At 50.6% G+C, this 14791-nt stretch overlaps 3 protein-coding genes across 3 annotated transcripts; all 3 read left to right on the forward strand.

Moving 5' to 3' along the window:
* Positions 1-456: 456 nt before the first annotated feature.
* ASPACDRAFT_61731 (transcription initiation factor TFIID subunit TAF2) lies at positions 457-4459 on the forward strand (the record flags this gene model as incomplete). Its single annotated transcript, XM_020203694.1, has 4 exons — positions 457-2772; positions 2826-3194; positions 3246-4037; positions 4106-4459. 4 exons carry the CDS (start codon positions 457-459, stop codon positions 4457-4459), a joined length of 3831 nt encoding a protein of 1276 aa, XP_020054538.1.
* Positions 4460-5240: 781 nt separating this feature from the next.
* Positions 5241-9281, forward strand: ASPACDRAFT_53191 (uncharacterized protein; the record flags this gene model as incomplete). Its single annotated transcript, XM_020202709.1, has 7 exons — positions 5241-5252; positions 5832-5898; positions 5969-7114; positions 7485-7667; positions 7729-8081; positions 8147-8428; positions 8493-9281. The coding sequence occupies 7 exons, from the start codon at positions 5241-5243 to the stop codon at positions 9279-9281; spliced, it is 2832 nt and encodes a 943-aa protein (XP_020054539.1).
* A 3758-nt stretch (positions 9282-13039) lies between these two features.
* Positions 13040-14784, forward strand: ASPACDRAFT_1857528 (uncharacterized protein; the record flags this gene model as incomplete). The annotated part of the gene is made up of 3 exons (XM_020197555.1): positions 13040-14036; positions 14151-14420; positions 14560-14784. Exons 1-3 carry the CDS (start codon positions 13179-13181, stop codon positions 14782-14784), a joined length of 1353 nt encoding a protein of 450 aa, XP_020054540.1. The 5' UTR covers positions 13040-13178.
* Between the last annotated feature and the right edge of the window lie 7 nt (positions 14785-14791).

Consider the following 14791-nt stretch of genomic DNA (forward strand, 5'->3'; position numbering starts at 1 on the left):
CAAGAAAGAAGGAAGAGGGAAGAGAGGAACGGGAACGGAATCACGTGTCTGCTACCGTGCTCCGCAAGCTTTCGACGCTGGAAACGCGACATGGTGAGAAATTGAAGTGAACCTCATTTTCTGTGTTTTTGTGTTATTCCTTCTCGACGCCCTTTCTGGGTCCTGCCGCTGGAGGTGCATTTTCTCTCCTGATACCGCGACGAAGATTATCGACTAAGCCGAGCTCATCTCACTCCGCCTTATTCCTGTTGTTTCCCCGCCGTTGAAGCTCATCCGACCGATTCAGCCGATAACGTCTTCCTCAACTCTGTCGCCCAAGATCGTTCGACAATCGCGCCCGAGGTGAAAGGAAAGTGATATCAGGTACTGGTCTCATCGCTCTTTGAGCCTGGACATGACGGTGGATGGTCAGTGTGGCGCTCGCGGCGCAGTGCACGACTGAGTATACCCTGCGCCATGCCAGGCGTCGTCGAGCCTCCCTCTGGGGCTCCTAGGCCGGACCTAGGCTTTACTGTCGCGCATCAGAAGGTTGAGCTTGAAATTGACTTTGCGACCAAGAGCCTCAAGGGAAAGACCGAGATCACAATTCACCCGCATCACAAGGATCTTCGCGTATTACGACTGAACTTCCGGCAAGGCGAGCTCAGACGTCTAAATGTCAGTGGGAAGGTACCGACGGTCAAATACGTGGATCAGTATGAGACACTCCAACTATACGGCCCTCACTATCACCAACGTCTTTCGGCCAAGATAGACGGACTGCTCAAGACACCGCCAGAGCCCGATTTGCTCGTGTCTGTCCCGAAAAGCGTTCGAATCGATGAACTCGATCCTTTCTCTATCGAGGCCCAGGATCAAATGACCCTACGCGCTACAGGGGCAGCGGATGAGGGGGAAGGGCCTTTGAGCTCTAAGGCAGCAGAGACCTCACTTCCGCGGTTCACGGCATTGACATTGTATATCGAATTCGTCACCGACAACATACGAGACGGGCTGCAGTTTGTAGGGGTCGAAAACGGCGACAGACGCTATCCCCATGCCTACACAACAAACTCGCTTGGATACGGAGTCGGTTGCCCGCTTTTCCCGTGTGTGGACGACCCTGCTTCACGTTGCACATGGGAAATATCGATCAAATGTCCATGCACGCTGGGCGATATGTTCGATCGCAAGCTGCGGGATCAGGCGAATTTGGGCAGTTCCGGCCGGTCGAATGCTCGAGGACCATATATTGCCTCGGATGATGAGGGATTGGATGTAGCGGTTGTTTGTTCCGGCGATCTTACGGACGAGATTATCGACCCGAAGGATTCCAGCAAGAAAACAGTTTCCTTTGCTTGCTACTCTCCTCTCTCGGCACAGCAGGTTGGATTCGCAATCGGTCCATTTGAGTACGTGAACCTGGCCGATTTCCGCGAAAGTGATCAGGATGAACAGCTTGGTCAAAATGCGATTCCTTTGCATGCGTTCTGTCTCCCCGGTAGGGCGGACGAAGTTCGCAATACATGTTTCCCTATGGCGAAAGCTATAGACTTCTTCTCACTGTCATACGGCTCTTATCCATTTTCAAGCTACAAGGTCTGCTTCGTAGATGACTTGCCCGAAGGCACACTGCCAACGGCTTGTCTTTCCATCTGCAGCAGCCACCTATTGTTTCCTGAAGAAGTCATTGATCCAATGTATGATTCGACACGTACTTTGGTTCATGCTCTCGCATCCCAGTGGATCGGCGTCAATATCGTCCCAAAAGAGCCTGCTGATACCTGGGTCACCGTGGGCGTCTCTTGGTATATCACGGACACTTTCATGCGAAAGCTTTGTGGCAACAATGAATATCGCTTTCGTCTGAAACAGATGTCCGATAAAGTCTGCGATCTGGATTATGAACGACCATCAATCCATGACATGGGAAACATCCTACACATAGATCCTTCTGAGATCGACTTCATTGCGCTCAAAGCTCCTCTTGTGTTGTTCATTCTCGACCGGCGGCTTACGAAGGCAAGCGGAAAAGCAACAATGTCTCGGATCATATCTCGGCTATTCTTGAACTCCAGAATGGGCGACATACCAAATGGAGCCGTCACCAGTTCACTTTTCCAGAAGACTTGTGAACGACTTGGTCACGCAAAGCTGGATGCGTTCTTTCAGCAGTGGGTATATGGTGCTGGGTGTCCGCGCTTCCAGGCTACCCAACGATTCAACAAGAAGAAACTTGTTGTCGAAATGATGATAAGACAAGTCCAAGCAGACCCATCAAGTACACGTGATCTCGACAAAAACGCGTTTATGCGTGACGTCAAAGAAGAGATACGCAATGTCTATGCCGGAGTTGTCCAGCCTGTTTTTACCGGTTCTATGACGATAAGAATTCATGAAGCTGACGGTACGCCCTACGAACACATTGTTGAGATCAAAGAAGGAGTCACCAAGTTTGACATTCCCTACAACACGAAGTACAAGCGGCTGAAGAGGAACAAGAGGCAGAAGGAGCGTGCAGCTGCAGCATCGGGTGGTGACCCTAGCGCTGAAGCACAGGAGGACGTCCTGCTCTATTGTCTGGGCGACGTCTTACAGAGCGAAGAAGAAATCCAAGAATGGAGGCTTGCCGATTGGAGCAAAGAGGACGAAGAGAGAATGGGACAGGAATCTTATGAGTGGATTCGCATGGACGCAGACTTTGAATGGGTTTGCAAGTTATCACTGGCAATGCCAGGATACATGTATCTCTCACAACTCCAACAGGATCGAGATGTCATTGCGCAATTGGAGGTCAGCTCGTCCCATACTTATTTACACATATGCACATGCTGACATTTTACTAGTCGTTGCAATACATGGCGGTTCAGCGCGAGCACCCGCTGATCTCGTCCATATTTGTACGAACTCTTATGGACCGAAGGTACTTTTACGGCATCCGTGTGGCTGCGGCTCAAGCCCTAGTCAAGCATGCCAAGGAAGAAATCAACTGGCTTGGATTGTTCCACCTTGAGAGAGCTTTTCAAGAACTTTTCTGTCTCCCGGGGTCTCCGATGACTCGCTCGAACGACTTCGCCGATAGAGCTGCATATGTACTCCAACTAGTCATCCCAGAAGCTATATCCAAAGTACGCGACAACAATGGAAAGACGCCAATGAGGGTGAAGCGCTTCTTGTATGACAAGTTGAAGTTCAATGATAACTCTAATAATGAGGTGAGCCTCCTACTCGTAGTTATTCATATGTATATGCTCATGGTGTCGCAGTATTCGGACAATTTTTACGTCGCGACATTGATGGAGTCGCTTTGCCACGCGATGCTGGGAAAAGTCGAGTCTCGAATGGACGACCTCGACGACTTCGATATGGATCGTGTGCTTGAGACCCAAGCAGAGGATCAATTAGAGAAAGACGCCATTGCAGAGATCGATAGATACAGAAGAATGGACGAATGGTCCAGTTCTTTCCAGAACATCTATTCTTGCGCCGCATTACGTTGTCAGATGCAACTTATGAAAGCCAACATATCGAGTCTCGATATGATGCAGTTCTTGCCATACACACGAGCTGGCACTTATGACCTTCTCCGCCTCGCCGCATTCGAATGTCTTGTCGAACTCGATCTATTCCGGAGCCCCGAACTTCTGCGGTGGTTCATATTTACCATGTCAAGCGATTCTTCCGCTTTGATCAGGCGACGACTCCATGGCTTATTCGGCAAAGCCCTGGCGCCTGTCGCCTTCGGCCGCGATGTGAACCAAGAACAACCCGCCAATGCCGACAACTTGATTATCGAGCAAGAGTCCTCAACTGAAGTCCGCCAAGCGGATCTTGCACGGAGACAGACTGTTACCGGAGCCTTGGGGGCCTTGAAAAACGAAGTATCAGGCGATCAGGTTCTGAAAGAATCGCTCTGGGCTGCATGCAATTCTCCATACATTGGGGTACTGGAACTCTCCGAGTTTACTGATCTCTGTCGAGTCTTATATGACGCTGTCACGACCCGTATGGTTACCTTGAAGTATCCTCGTTACTGGGCTGTGAAGCATCTTGGAAGAGTGAGTCCTACCAGCGCACCAGCATACACCGCGCACAGCGGCTAAGAAGTCCCGCTAACACCACATAGGGTCGATTACACTTCTTCCGGTCGAGCAAAATCCGGACGGCGCTTGCTCCATCGAAAGAACCTACTGCTGCCAAGCGCAAGCGCGAAGACCAGGCGATGGCACCGCCTCCCCCTCGCATTACATTCAAGAGCTCTAAGTTGGGTTCTAGTGCAGCCCCCTTCAGCCCGAAACCGAGCCCGAAACCGAGCCCGAAACCGAGCCCGCAACCGACGCCAAAGTTGCACATTCCAAATTTACCCTCCCCTGCGCCCCAGGCGCCGGCACCGAAGACAGCAACTGCTCCCTCAACACCATCTACGCCCAGTGGTGGGGGGTTCAAACTGAAACTGAAGTTCGGCCAGAAGCCGAAATAGTCTTTCCCAAAACAAACTCGATACCATTATTTGCCTAATTCGTTATCTCATTGGGACTTCGGAAAGGGGTCAGGTCAGGAGACGCATGGCGCGGGGTTGCATGGATCATTGTTATCTTTTTTGACAATTCTATATTCTAGAAGAACCATCACTCTATTCTGGATTATTCTTAGGTGCAGATAGTTCAGCCGCCTATCTGTTGGATTGGGGTTCAGGCTTTGCAACAGAAAGTGATGATCAGTCTGGCTGTCAGGGATCATCTCTCCCAGCAAATTTCACCCTCACGAGATTCCACCCTCGAGGCCTTCCAAACTTAGTCCGTAATGAAAATTCTCGTAGCCAGAGAATCAAGTACATGAAATGCCCTCGATTATGCCATGCGAGCAAAACAACCCGTGAACTCCTTATTGCATTTCGAAACAATCCCACAATGAAGGTATAAAAAGACATTTCAATTTCAGTTTCCCACCGCCTTTGACCTCTCTCATTTGTCGCTTATACGCTCCAGAGCCTAAGTAACGCACGTAAGTTAGTCAATGCGACCACTGGATGACAAGAAGAAGGGATGAGACGAGGATAGAAAGACTCACCTCAAGCATAACAACGGAGTTGCCGCGAATGACCTATGAAACATTCCCAATATCAGCTTTTGTTCTGGTCCTGATCTAAGTCTTCGAATCAGGATCTCCGAGGTAACATACCACCATGCCGATAGCAACCTTCTCACCACCTTGCTTCTCTTCGAAAGCCTCATCGAGCACAATGTTCATGAATACCTGCCATGCAGCCCGCCGTTAGTGACATCCCTCTCAAGAATACGAGAAGAGGCATATGGGACTCCGCGTGAGAAAACAAGCATCTAGGGGTCTTTTATCCGTGCTCCGTGATCCCCCCAACCCATGATGGAATCAATCAAGAATATATAAACGCACATCGTAGCCGCGCAGGATACCAATGACTTTGCGGTTGCCGTTCAGTTGGCAGAATACCCGCTTCTCCATGTACTAGATAGAGGGAAAGACCTTGTCAGTAAATCACGATTCAGGAATAGATTGGAGCTCGGAGTAACAGATCATACCTTCTTCAATTCCGGCTGAGCTTGAGGCATTTTGGGCTGATTTGATCGGGTGGATCGTCTATGATGTCCCGCTGTCGCGTTGCGGACTTTTGACGTACAGCGAGCGGGCGGCGGAGGAGGAGGGATAAGCTGGCCCGGATAAAGGTTGTTCCCGGGGGGAGCTTCCAACGAAAGAAACCGGGGGCGGCGGAGGTGGAAACGGTGACGCCAGTGCTTGTCGGAGGCCGCTACTGTTGTTATCCTGGACGAGGAAGTGGACTATACGGTCGGGATCTGTTTACAATGAGCTCAAAGATTGCTAATCGCCGAAAACCTCGCAAAATCGGAGGAGATGACGAAGATAGCGATGGCGGGGAGCAAGGTTCGTTGTTGAAACATGCAAATACTGCTTTAACATTCTAGCAAGGACAGTGGGATCTGACTAGCTTTAGACTCCGGACCCGTTGTCAAGCGCCCGTCGAATCTCAAAACGAAACAAAAGTCGAAATTGCGTCTCTCCTTCGGTCCCGGCGAGACGTCGATGACGGACAACAGCGGCGATGGCGAGAATGAAAGTGAGGTAGTAATGCCGAAGCGACATGGCTTGGGCCGACGGGTCTTGGAAAAGAGCGCCTTTCAGAGGTCATTAACGCCGTCTGGGGCTGGCAATCCTCCTTCCTTGAGGGTTGGACCCGAGCAAGATCGACCGAGCTATAGTCAGGACTATCTAAAGGAGCTGCGCGAGTCGACCCCCTCGACCCCGAAGGCGACAAGCACCGAGGAAGAGGAGAATAAGAACAAGACGATCGACGTGGCTGCCAAGTTTGGAGAAGTGATGAAGGTATCAGCACCAGCAGCCATCCCCAGTCAAGCGGAGATTAGGGAGAAGAAAGCTCGGAGAGCACGTCTCGCTAAGGAACATGGCAGTCTTTCGACCACGGAAAAGGATTTTATCTCTCTTGACGTTGGTGGCGATGATGATGATGAATGGGATTTACAGGGTCGACGGGAGCAAGCCGAGCATACCAGATTGGTCCGTGACGACGAAGATTTTGCTGAAGGATTTGACGAGTTTGTGGAAGATGGTCGCATCTCCCTTGGAAGGAAAGCAGAGCGCGAACAGCAGCGACGGCAACGCGAGGAGATGCGAGAACTTATCGACGACGCCGAGGCGCTCTCAGAAGAAGACGATTCGGATGTGGAAGAAAAGGCGGCCTACGAAGCTAAGCAAGCACGAGCTGCGATGGGCAACAGTCATCGGGACAGTATTGATCGGCCAAAAACCCCACCTAAAGTTACCTCGCTTCCGCGTCTTGCTCATTCCCTTGAGCGACTACGTATGAACCTCGCCGTCCTGGAAACGTCCAAAGCCCAGATGGTCGATCGCATGGAAGAGTTGCGGAAGGAGAAGGCCGACATAGCTGTCCGGGAGGTGGAGATCCAGGTCCTGATCAAAGAGGCTGGCGATACCTATGAAAAGCTCAAGCAGGAAGCTGAAGCATCGTCAGGTGTCGAAGGCAATCAATCAGCAGCTGACGACTTCGCGAATTCCCGCGGTTTGGAAGGCCTGGGCGCATCAATGGCACCTTCGACGGCAAGTAACTCGGAACAGGAACCCTGAAGGCGTGACTACCTTATTTGTTTCTTCGTGTCTGGATCTCGTCCATTGTTCTTGCCCTGACAGACCGACAAGGCCCTAGCTGCAACTCCTCTGTTGTCAAGCCTTTGCTCACTATCTTACTGTCCATCACATCATGACCGCATGTTTATCTTTCTGTGATACCCACCCGCATGAAAACTACTCTATGCCTTGTTGACCCGGTCGAACATGGCTCCGCCACTCTTTCTCTCTTGGTTCCATCAACCGTTGCGTAAGACAGAGTGTGTCGAAGAAGAAGAAGAAGAGGAGGAAGAAACTGCCCCGTAGGCCAGCCTATTTGCATCTCGGCTGTGCTTCCACTGATTAAGCAACATTTAGATGTCAGCGAAGTGTTATACCGTTTTTTGAATCGCCTATCGAAGGAAAAGATGGAGAGCCTCCTCACCTCTATCATCATTCTGATGCAACTCCAATTGAATTGTTCCTTGACCTCTTCTTCGTTGCCAACCTCTCAACTTTCACAGCCACGCATGAGATCAATAATGTAGATGGTTAGACTTGAGTTTCCCCTCTAACAGTTCGTGTTGACCCTGATCTAATGAGTTCTGGCAGCGTTGGGGGCATATGTTGGCTTTCTTGGGGTGGTCTGGTTCACCTGGCTCCAAGTGACCTTGTTCGATATTCGATTCGCTCGCGACTCGATCTTTGAGCGAATCTGCAAAGCTATTCAAATGGCCGTGATGGTGGAATTTGCGTCAGCAGGGACTCGATTTACCACACAAGTGCAAGACGATAACATCTGGGCATTCCAGTCATTGAGCCTGATACTCGGTGTCAGTCGGCTTTTGCTTTCTATACAATACACTGTCGACGCCATCTTTCTGAGCAAGCGTATGAGGTCTGCGTCTATAAGAATTTATTTTATCGCCGCAACCTTATTTATCACGGGTTTTATCTACTTCTGGGTAAGCACTCAAGATATAGAACATGCATCGGCGCGAGGATGATTGGGTAACTTTTCTGTCACTAGATGTACTTTGCCTTTCGCAGCCGAGGTGTGGGCGGTACATATGCCTGGATTGTTTGGTTCGTTCTGTTCGCCATAGAAATGTGGGTAGTCATGGGGTCGTCTTCTGTGAAAGCAGGGATCGGTCTTCAGGACACTCATCTGAACGTAAGGATGGGCCTACTAACCCTGATAATTATTGGTGAGGGCGTCATCGCTATCACAAGGATTGTTAACAAGACGGTCGGACCGGGAGGGTGGACCAAGTGGTCGTTTGCCCATATTCTCGGCGTTACGACTAGTGTGGTATGGCTCAGCCATGCTCTTCCCCGTCGAGTCCGAGACATGCTAACTACTTGAGAATACTTAGTATCTTCTATGGCAAGCGTACTTCGATCTCTCCCCACGGCGTACCTCGGGCAAGTTTTCTCAGCAGATCTGGGCCCAGCTCCACTTTCCGTTTCATGTCGTTCTCATTCTTCTGCTCGAAGGCTCTCAGATCCTTGCCTTGACTCTGGACATCACTCTGAAGCTCAAGTACCTGACTGAGACGATATTATGGACCTGCGAAGAGCCACGACCCATGGCAGAAGAGGCCATTCATCTGCTGCGGACGACCATTGCCGATATGGAGATCAACTACAGCCGGGGCGCGATTAATGAACAAATCTCCATTTCCCAACTGTTGAATGATCTTCCGTATCAGCCACTGTGCCCATCGGATGGGCCAGATGACTTCCCTGCCACTAGTGACCTTCTCAGTAACCTGGTCGGAAATGTTACAGCGGCTTTGTTCACCAGCATGGGTATCATGCCCTCCAAGAATGTAGACATTGGATCGATGGGTAGTGATCGGTTACTGCGAATGTACATGGAGCTCCTTAGCTTTGTCTATATCTACTACTTTGCGGTGGCAAGTCTGGCCATGTTCTTCTTTGCTGCATTCGTCTTGTTGACGCGTCGCCATGCCCGCGGTATCTGTGCTGCTATCAGTGTGACAGTGCGGGTCCTTTTTGGGATATTCTTAGCCGGTCTGATCAGCTTTTCCCGGCACTTTTCGCTCGTTTACTCGTTCATGACATCTCCGGCTATTCTGTATGCCTTCACGCTTATTCTTCTAACTGGCAAGTCGAGATCGTCCGTCTTTCCGTGCAGTTGATTTACTAAGCCATGTCACAGTGCTCCTAGTTGACCGATTTCTGGACCGTCATGGAGAGCGCATCAAGCCCCAGATGGGATGGAAGCAGTCAATCGAAGCTCTTTGGTAGCCATTTCGGACGATGGAGCTGCAGGAGGGCTTTTGTGACAGCCATTTCTACATCATTTCTAAGGATGACTGTGACAAGTACAGTTCATCCCCGGCTGTCGCCACTTGTGTTTGCAAAATTCCATTCCTATTCCATTCTATTGTGGGTCATTGCGGGCAAAGGCCACGGGTAGAGCACAATAGGTGCATTAATGTAGTAGAACCTGTGTCTCAGGCCGTAGTGATTGCACTCATCTGATAGATGACTCCCAACTCGCCGTAACCTTGTCCCCCATGATCAAAGAATAAGATGACACGCCACCATCGCAATGATCGCGATGGCTAGGATGAATGGTCTGTTGGCAAACTGGGTACTCACCCACGGAAAGAGACATGAGAGATCAAAACAGTCTCGTTTGAAGTTCGCCCCCCCCTCCCCATCATTGCTCTGCTTCGTAATTTCCCATATCTCGTAGAAAGATAATTGAGAGTTGGGACAAAGGAGAAGCAAGAAAGTAGTGAGCACGCCATCAATCCGCTTTCCCCCTTCCCCGGAATCATTGGAGAAGCAAATCGAGCAAGAAGTAACAGTCCGATGCGACGGAGAAAGTCCTCCTCAAAGAGGAGTAATGGGGAGAAAATCCGGGGGGGAAAGACCACAAAATTAAACACGGAAGTAGCAGGGGCGGGGGAAGAAGCAGCAGGGGTCCCCGGACTTTGGGGTTGGAACTGAAAAAAAGTACGGTACTGGTTCATTCCCCTGCCATTTCTGTGTTTTTCTGTCTACATTGCATAAAAATGCTTCGAACATGTCGTGAATCTGGTAGGTAGGCTTCCAAGTGGATTGGTAGCTATACCCTGCGTATAATCAAGAAGTGACCAATCAAATGTCTTCCTCCAGGCATGACTATGTCCTACGAGTAAGTACACCTGGCAGTACTATCATAGGTACTATGTACGACTGTAGACTACAACTACCCATGTACGGATACCCTGGCCGTGTCACCATGGGTACCCAATGCCGAAAAAATTGTTCAAGGGAGATAGAAAACAAGAAAAAATATCAAGTGAGATAGGCAATGACAACATAATTGTAAGAGAAAAACGAGAGGGAGGTATTGACAAATGACCCTTCGAAGAAAACGAATCGAGAAGAGAAATACCGGACCTGCAACAAGAACCCCCTTTCCCTGGCCCCGGGGGAGGGGGGGGGCGCAGGCTTATTGACATGCTCGTGAAATTTTCTCAAGTTCGTCATCTCCAGCACAGGGTTCCTTTACTCGCTTCCGAGGATGGTCCCGGTCTGGGGTCTGGGGTTGGATGATGAATAGATAGATAGATAAAACGTGATCACTAGCTCTATCATGGGTTGATCCCGGGGACAAGGATGGGGGATGGGGGCCCAGCATGGCCAGGATCAATGATCCTTGAAGCGGAGAAGGAGAGTGAGAATCTATAATTGGTAGTAAGTTTAGTAAGTACTGGGCGGGGCGAGGATTTGGGGATGGACGAAGGAAGGAGCATAACGGCTATCCACAGCCGCCGCGCCGTGGCCCCATCAGCGCCAGCATCAGTGGTCACTAAGCTAATAACAAAGGTAAATGACGGCGGGTATGTAGAGTGGGAGGAAAGGAAGGTATGCTGAATAGGGCCACCTACAGGTAAGCAGGCAGGCAGGCAGGCAGGCGGGCAGGCAGGCAAGCCAAATCAAGCCACAGACTGACGGGCATCCAGACCGTTCCTTCGATCGTGAACGGGGGGCACTGAGGAAGAATCGATAGGCCGAGCGATAGGTCAACAGCATCTCATCTGGACCTCTGGGGGGGGGGGGGGGGGGCAGTCTAGTCTTTCGTGCGTGATCTGTCTGTCTGTCTGTCAACCCACCGGGTCGCAAGCTCCGACTGTGTGTATCACCGTTGAATTGATGCTGATTGGGTCGGGAAAGGCAGGGACGTTTGAGGGCGGGTTGGATGGAGGGATATAGGCTATATCCTGGCTGATTTGGTTCGGATCACGGGAGGTTCATACGCGAAAGGAGAAGGAATCCCCTTCTTCGAGAGAGCTCTGGTTTTTTATTATCCCGGGGTTGAGCCACTCTTTCCCCGCCCGTTCCCCTGTCACTGGCCATGGGTTGGCGATCAAGATCGGAATTGACCTGCAGATGCAGGAACGTTTCGTCGTCCGTTGTGGAGTGGAGGGAGGCTTGGGGGAGCAAGAGGGAAGCTAGAGCTGGCCAGTCGACAGGCGACCAGAAAGTAGTAGAAAAAGCAAAAAAAAACATCGAATCAATAGAAATTGATTCACAACAAAAAGAGAGGAAGACCGGGTATGCTGGCAGATCTACCGGGGAATTGTGGTGAATTCTCCGATCAAACGTCGCGGTGGATGAAGTAAGGGAAGCGGACAAAGCCCTATATGTAAGTATCCGAACTGGTTGCCAGCACAGCCAAACCAACCACACCCAATCACAGATGAATCCCAGGTTAATGACAGTGGAGTCTCATCCGGAGTCCCAGAGAGAAAATGCCCTTGACAGTTGGAAATCCTGATTCAGATCTGACCAATCGACTATCGATCCTTGCCAGTCCTGTTCTTCGTCGCCGAACGCCACGAGATCAGCTTCTATTCGGCTTACGACCCTCCTTCCAGATGAGTTCCATGGTTGAGCCTTCCGTGTGGGAGCTTGATACGATGAAGAGCTGAAATGAGAGCTTGGTCGTCGAGGTTTTAGGCCCTTTTGGTCGGATTTCACGCCTTTTCGGCAAGCCATTCAAGGGGACGTGCTTCAGTCCTCAATAACTAGGCCGGGGAAGCGGAGAGAAGGGACAAGAAGGATTTCTTTCTGTACAGGACAGGACAAGGAAGGTGGTTCGGGAAGTGTGGAGGGACCTCAATACTCATATCGCAGCATCACGACTGTCAGGGATATGGAATTAGAGAAGGACTTAAGGGGCACATCGCTTCTGCTCTTCCTCGATGAGCTTAATGACTGCCCTGGAGATTTCTCGAGAGCTACTATCTTTTTTCTTCAAGTGTCAACGTTCGCGTCTTGGATTAGAGCCAGTGTCTTAAGCTGAACGCATTGTATATTGTGACGGCCCCATCGCGTCCGCTGTGCTGGAGCCATAATACTAGCCACAAAGAGCGTTGACAGTGACCGAGACATTGTTCGCTGTTGGACCGAGTGGCGGAAAGTGACCAAGTCTTGAATACCGGGCTGTTCCTTGTCCCTTCCATTATCATTCACACACACTGCCATCTTTCTCCGTGCGTTTTTGTTTCTTTCGACCGAAACACAGCAGGTGCTAGCCTTTCGATTGGGACTCATTGAGGGTAAAGGCATTGCAACTGAATCTCGCCTCAGAGTGCGACAGACCAATCGCCTGGTCTATGTTCTAAGTAAGTTGACCGCAACTCTGCAACAACAAGTGAAACCTTACCATATGGAGTTCGATGTGCTGAGTGACTGCATCGCTGCCTGCAGGTGCCCTGACTCGCCTGCAACGCGCATGATACGACATCTAAGTCCAATTCTCGCTATTCCAGGAGACCATACGAGCAGTCAAAGACTGAAGCGGTGAACTGAGCAAGGAAGTGGAGCGTGGCATTTTAAAAAACGCCGCCTGTCTTTCCTCGAGAAGATCGATAGCTAGGAAGCAAGTCACCTGGCAAGCACCTTCATTTAATGTCAAGCTCTGGCAAATCTTGCTGAAGGTAGGTTGAATACACTCCTGTGTTTTGTCAGATATTCTGCCAGTTGAGTCTGATACTGTTGCCTGGTCAGCCCTGTTGTCGGAGTCGCAGCGTCCAATGAAGGTTGACCAGCGTTGTTCGCAAATCATCGAAATGACAAACACCTATATGATGATCTCAGACTCGATCAAAGAGAGAGAGATCTCCTACTGGTCAATCATTCCTTCTACACTCGATCCGGCCAAGCGTGAAGAGCCACCTTTTCACGGTCTTCCTCTTCCGACATTAGCGGAAGCCTGTTGCTCGTACATGCCTGCCAAACGGAGTCCCTTGCGAACGGACTGCAATCAACTTGAACAGCTTGGAATTGTCTCAAAGCCGCTGCAGAAGGCACCTGTGGCTTGTTCTCCGGCTGCATGTCTGGACGATGCTTCTAGCGCTGCTAGTCCTCCGAACATCAAATTCGACACGAGCACCGTGGCCAACGAGCCGTTCTTGATCCCACACAGAGCTTTAAGCTCGAAGGAGGACCTGGTTGCGTTTGGCGTTAGGGACAGTGAGTGCCTGCGCGCCGATCACCTCATTAGTGTCGCACACCAAGAGCCTGGATTAGCCACCAGCAACAACGATGCTGAAGTCCCACTGCCGAAAGTCGAAGTACCATGTGATTATAGCTCCTCTGTGACATTCAATGATAGCTTTAGAAGTGCACAGGAGACGATAGATACCACCAGTGCTCTCACCTGGTCCATCCCTGAAGTTTATCAAGTGGGATGTGCAACGCATTCGAGGGATATCAGCCACGATGAACTGGCATATCCCGCACCTTTTGTGTGCAGCGCAACAGCCCATTCATGCAATGATGACCTGAGTGGTACCTTCGACCAGCTGATTTCCATGCCGGATCACTCTCCAGATGACAGTTTTCAGCCCAGCCATGACGGGTGGTCGGACATTCCAAGTCCATTAGCTGGAGTCTGTCCTGGCAAAACATGCTATCCTGACATACTTCCAGTCCCAGAGAGACAAATGACAAGTCAGGCACCAACCTATTATCAGCCTCTTCCGACATACTCTTATCAAAATCAGGACTCGTCTACCTTTGCTCCTTCACATCATCCGCTCCCCCCTCCATTCCGGCCGCAGTTATCCCCAACCAACGGACATGGTGTGATTGAGATAGGAGGCGCACTCAGAGAATCCCCGACGCGCGGATCCGATGCCAAGAACAAGCTCTTGATCCAGTACAAGCAGCAAGGCTTTTCGTACAAGACCATCAAGGAGGTTTGCAACTTCGCCGAGGCTGAATCCACCCTTCGTGGCAGATACCGGACTTTGACCAAACCCAAGCACTCTCGAGTGAGAAAGCCGCAATGGCAAGATAGAGATGTAAAGTTCATTGGTCCCCACCCCCTTCCTTATTGTTGGTTGCGTGGTTCAACTGTGAGCATAATCCCATATATTGACCTTGATTTTCTTTCGTCCGTTCCTGTTGCAGATTCAACTTCTTTGTGAAGCGGTGATTCGGTTGGGACACGGCCGACAGGTGTCGCAGTGCCCGTACCTCTTCGATTACCAGTCTCGAAATCCCGCCCTCGCTCAGCCGCCGAAGGTATCCTGGAAACAGGTGGCGCTCTATATACATGAGAACGGAGGCTCATACCTCTTTGGGAATGCGACGTGTAAGAAGAAATGGTGTGAGGTGCATGATGTGAAGTGTTGATGTCCGA

This window comes from Aspergillus aculeatus (assembly GCF_001890905.1).
Source record: "Aspergillus aculeatus ATCC 16872 unplaced genomic scaffold ASPACscaffold_11, whole genome shotgun sequence".
In the NCBI taxonomy this organism is placed as follows: Eukaryota; Fungi; Ascomycota; class Eurotiomycetes; order Eurotiales; family Aspergillaceae; genus Aspergillus; species Aspergillus aculeatus.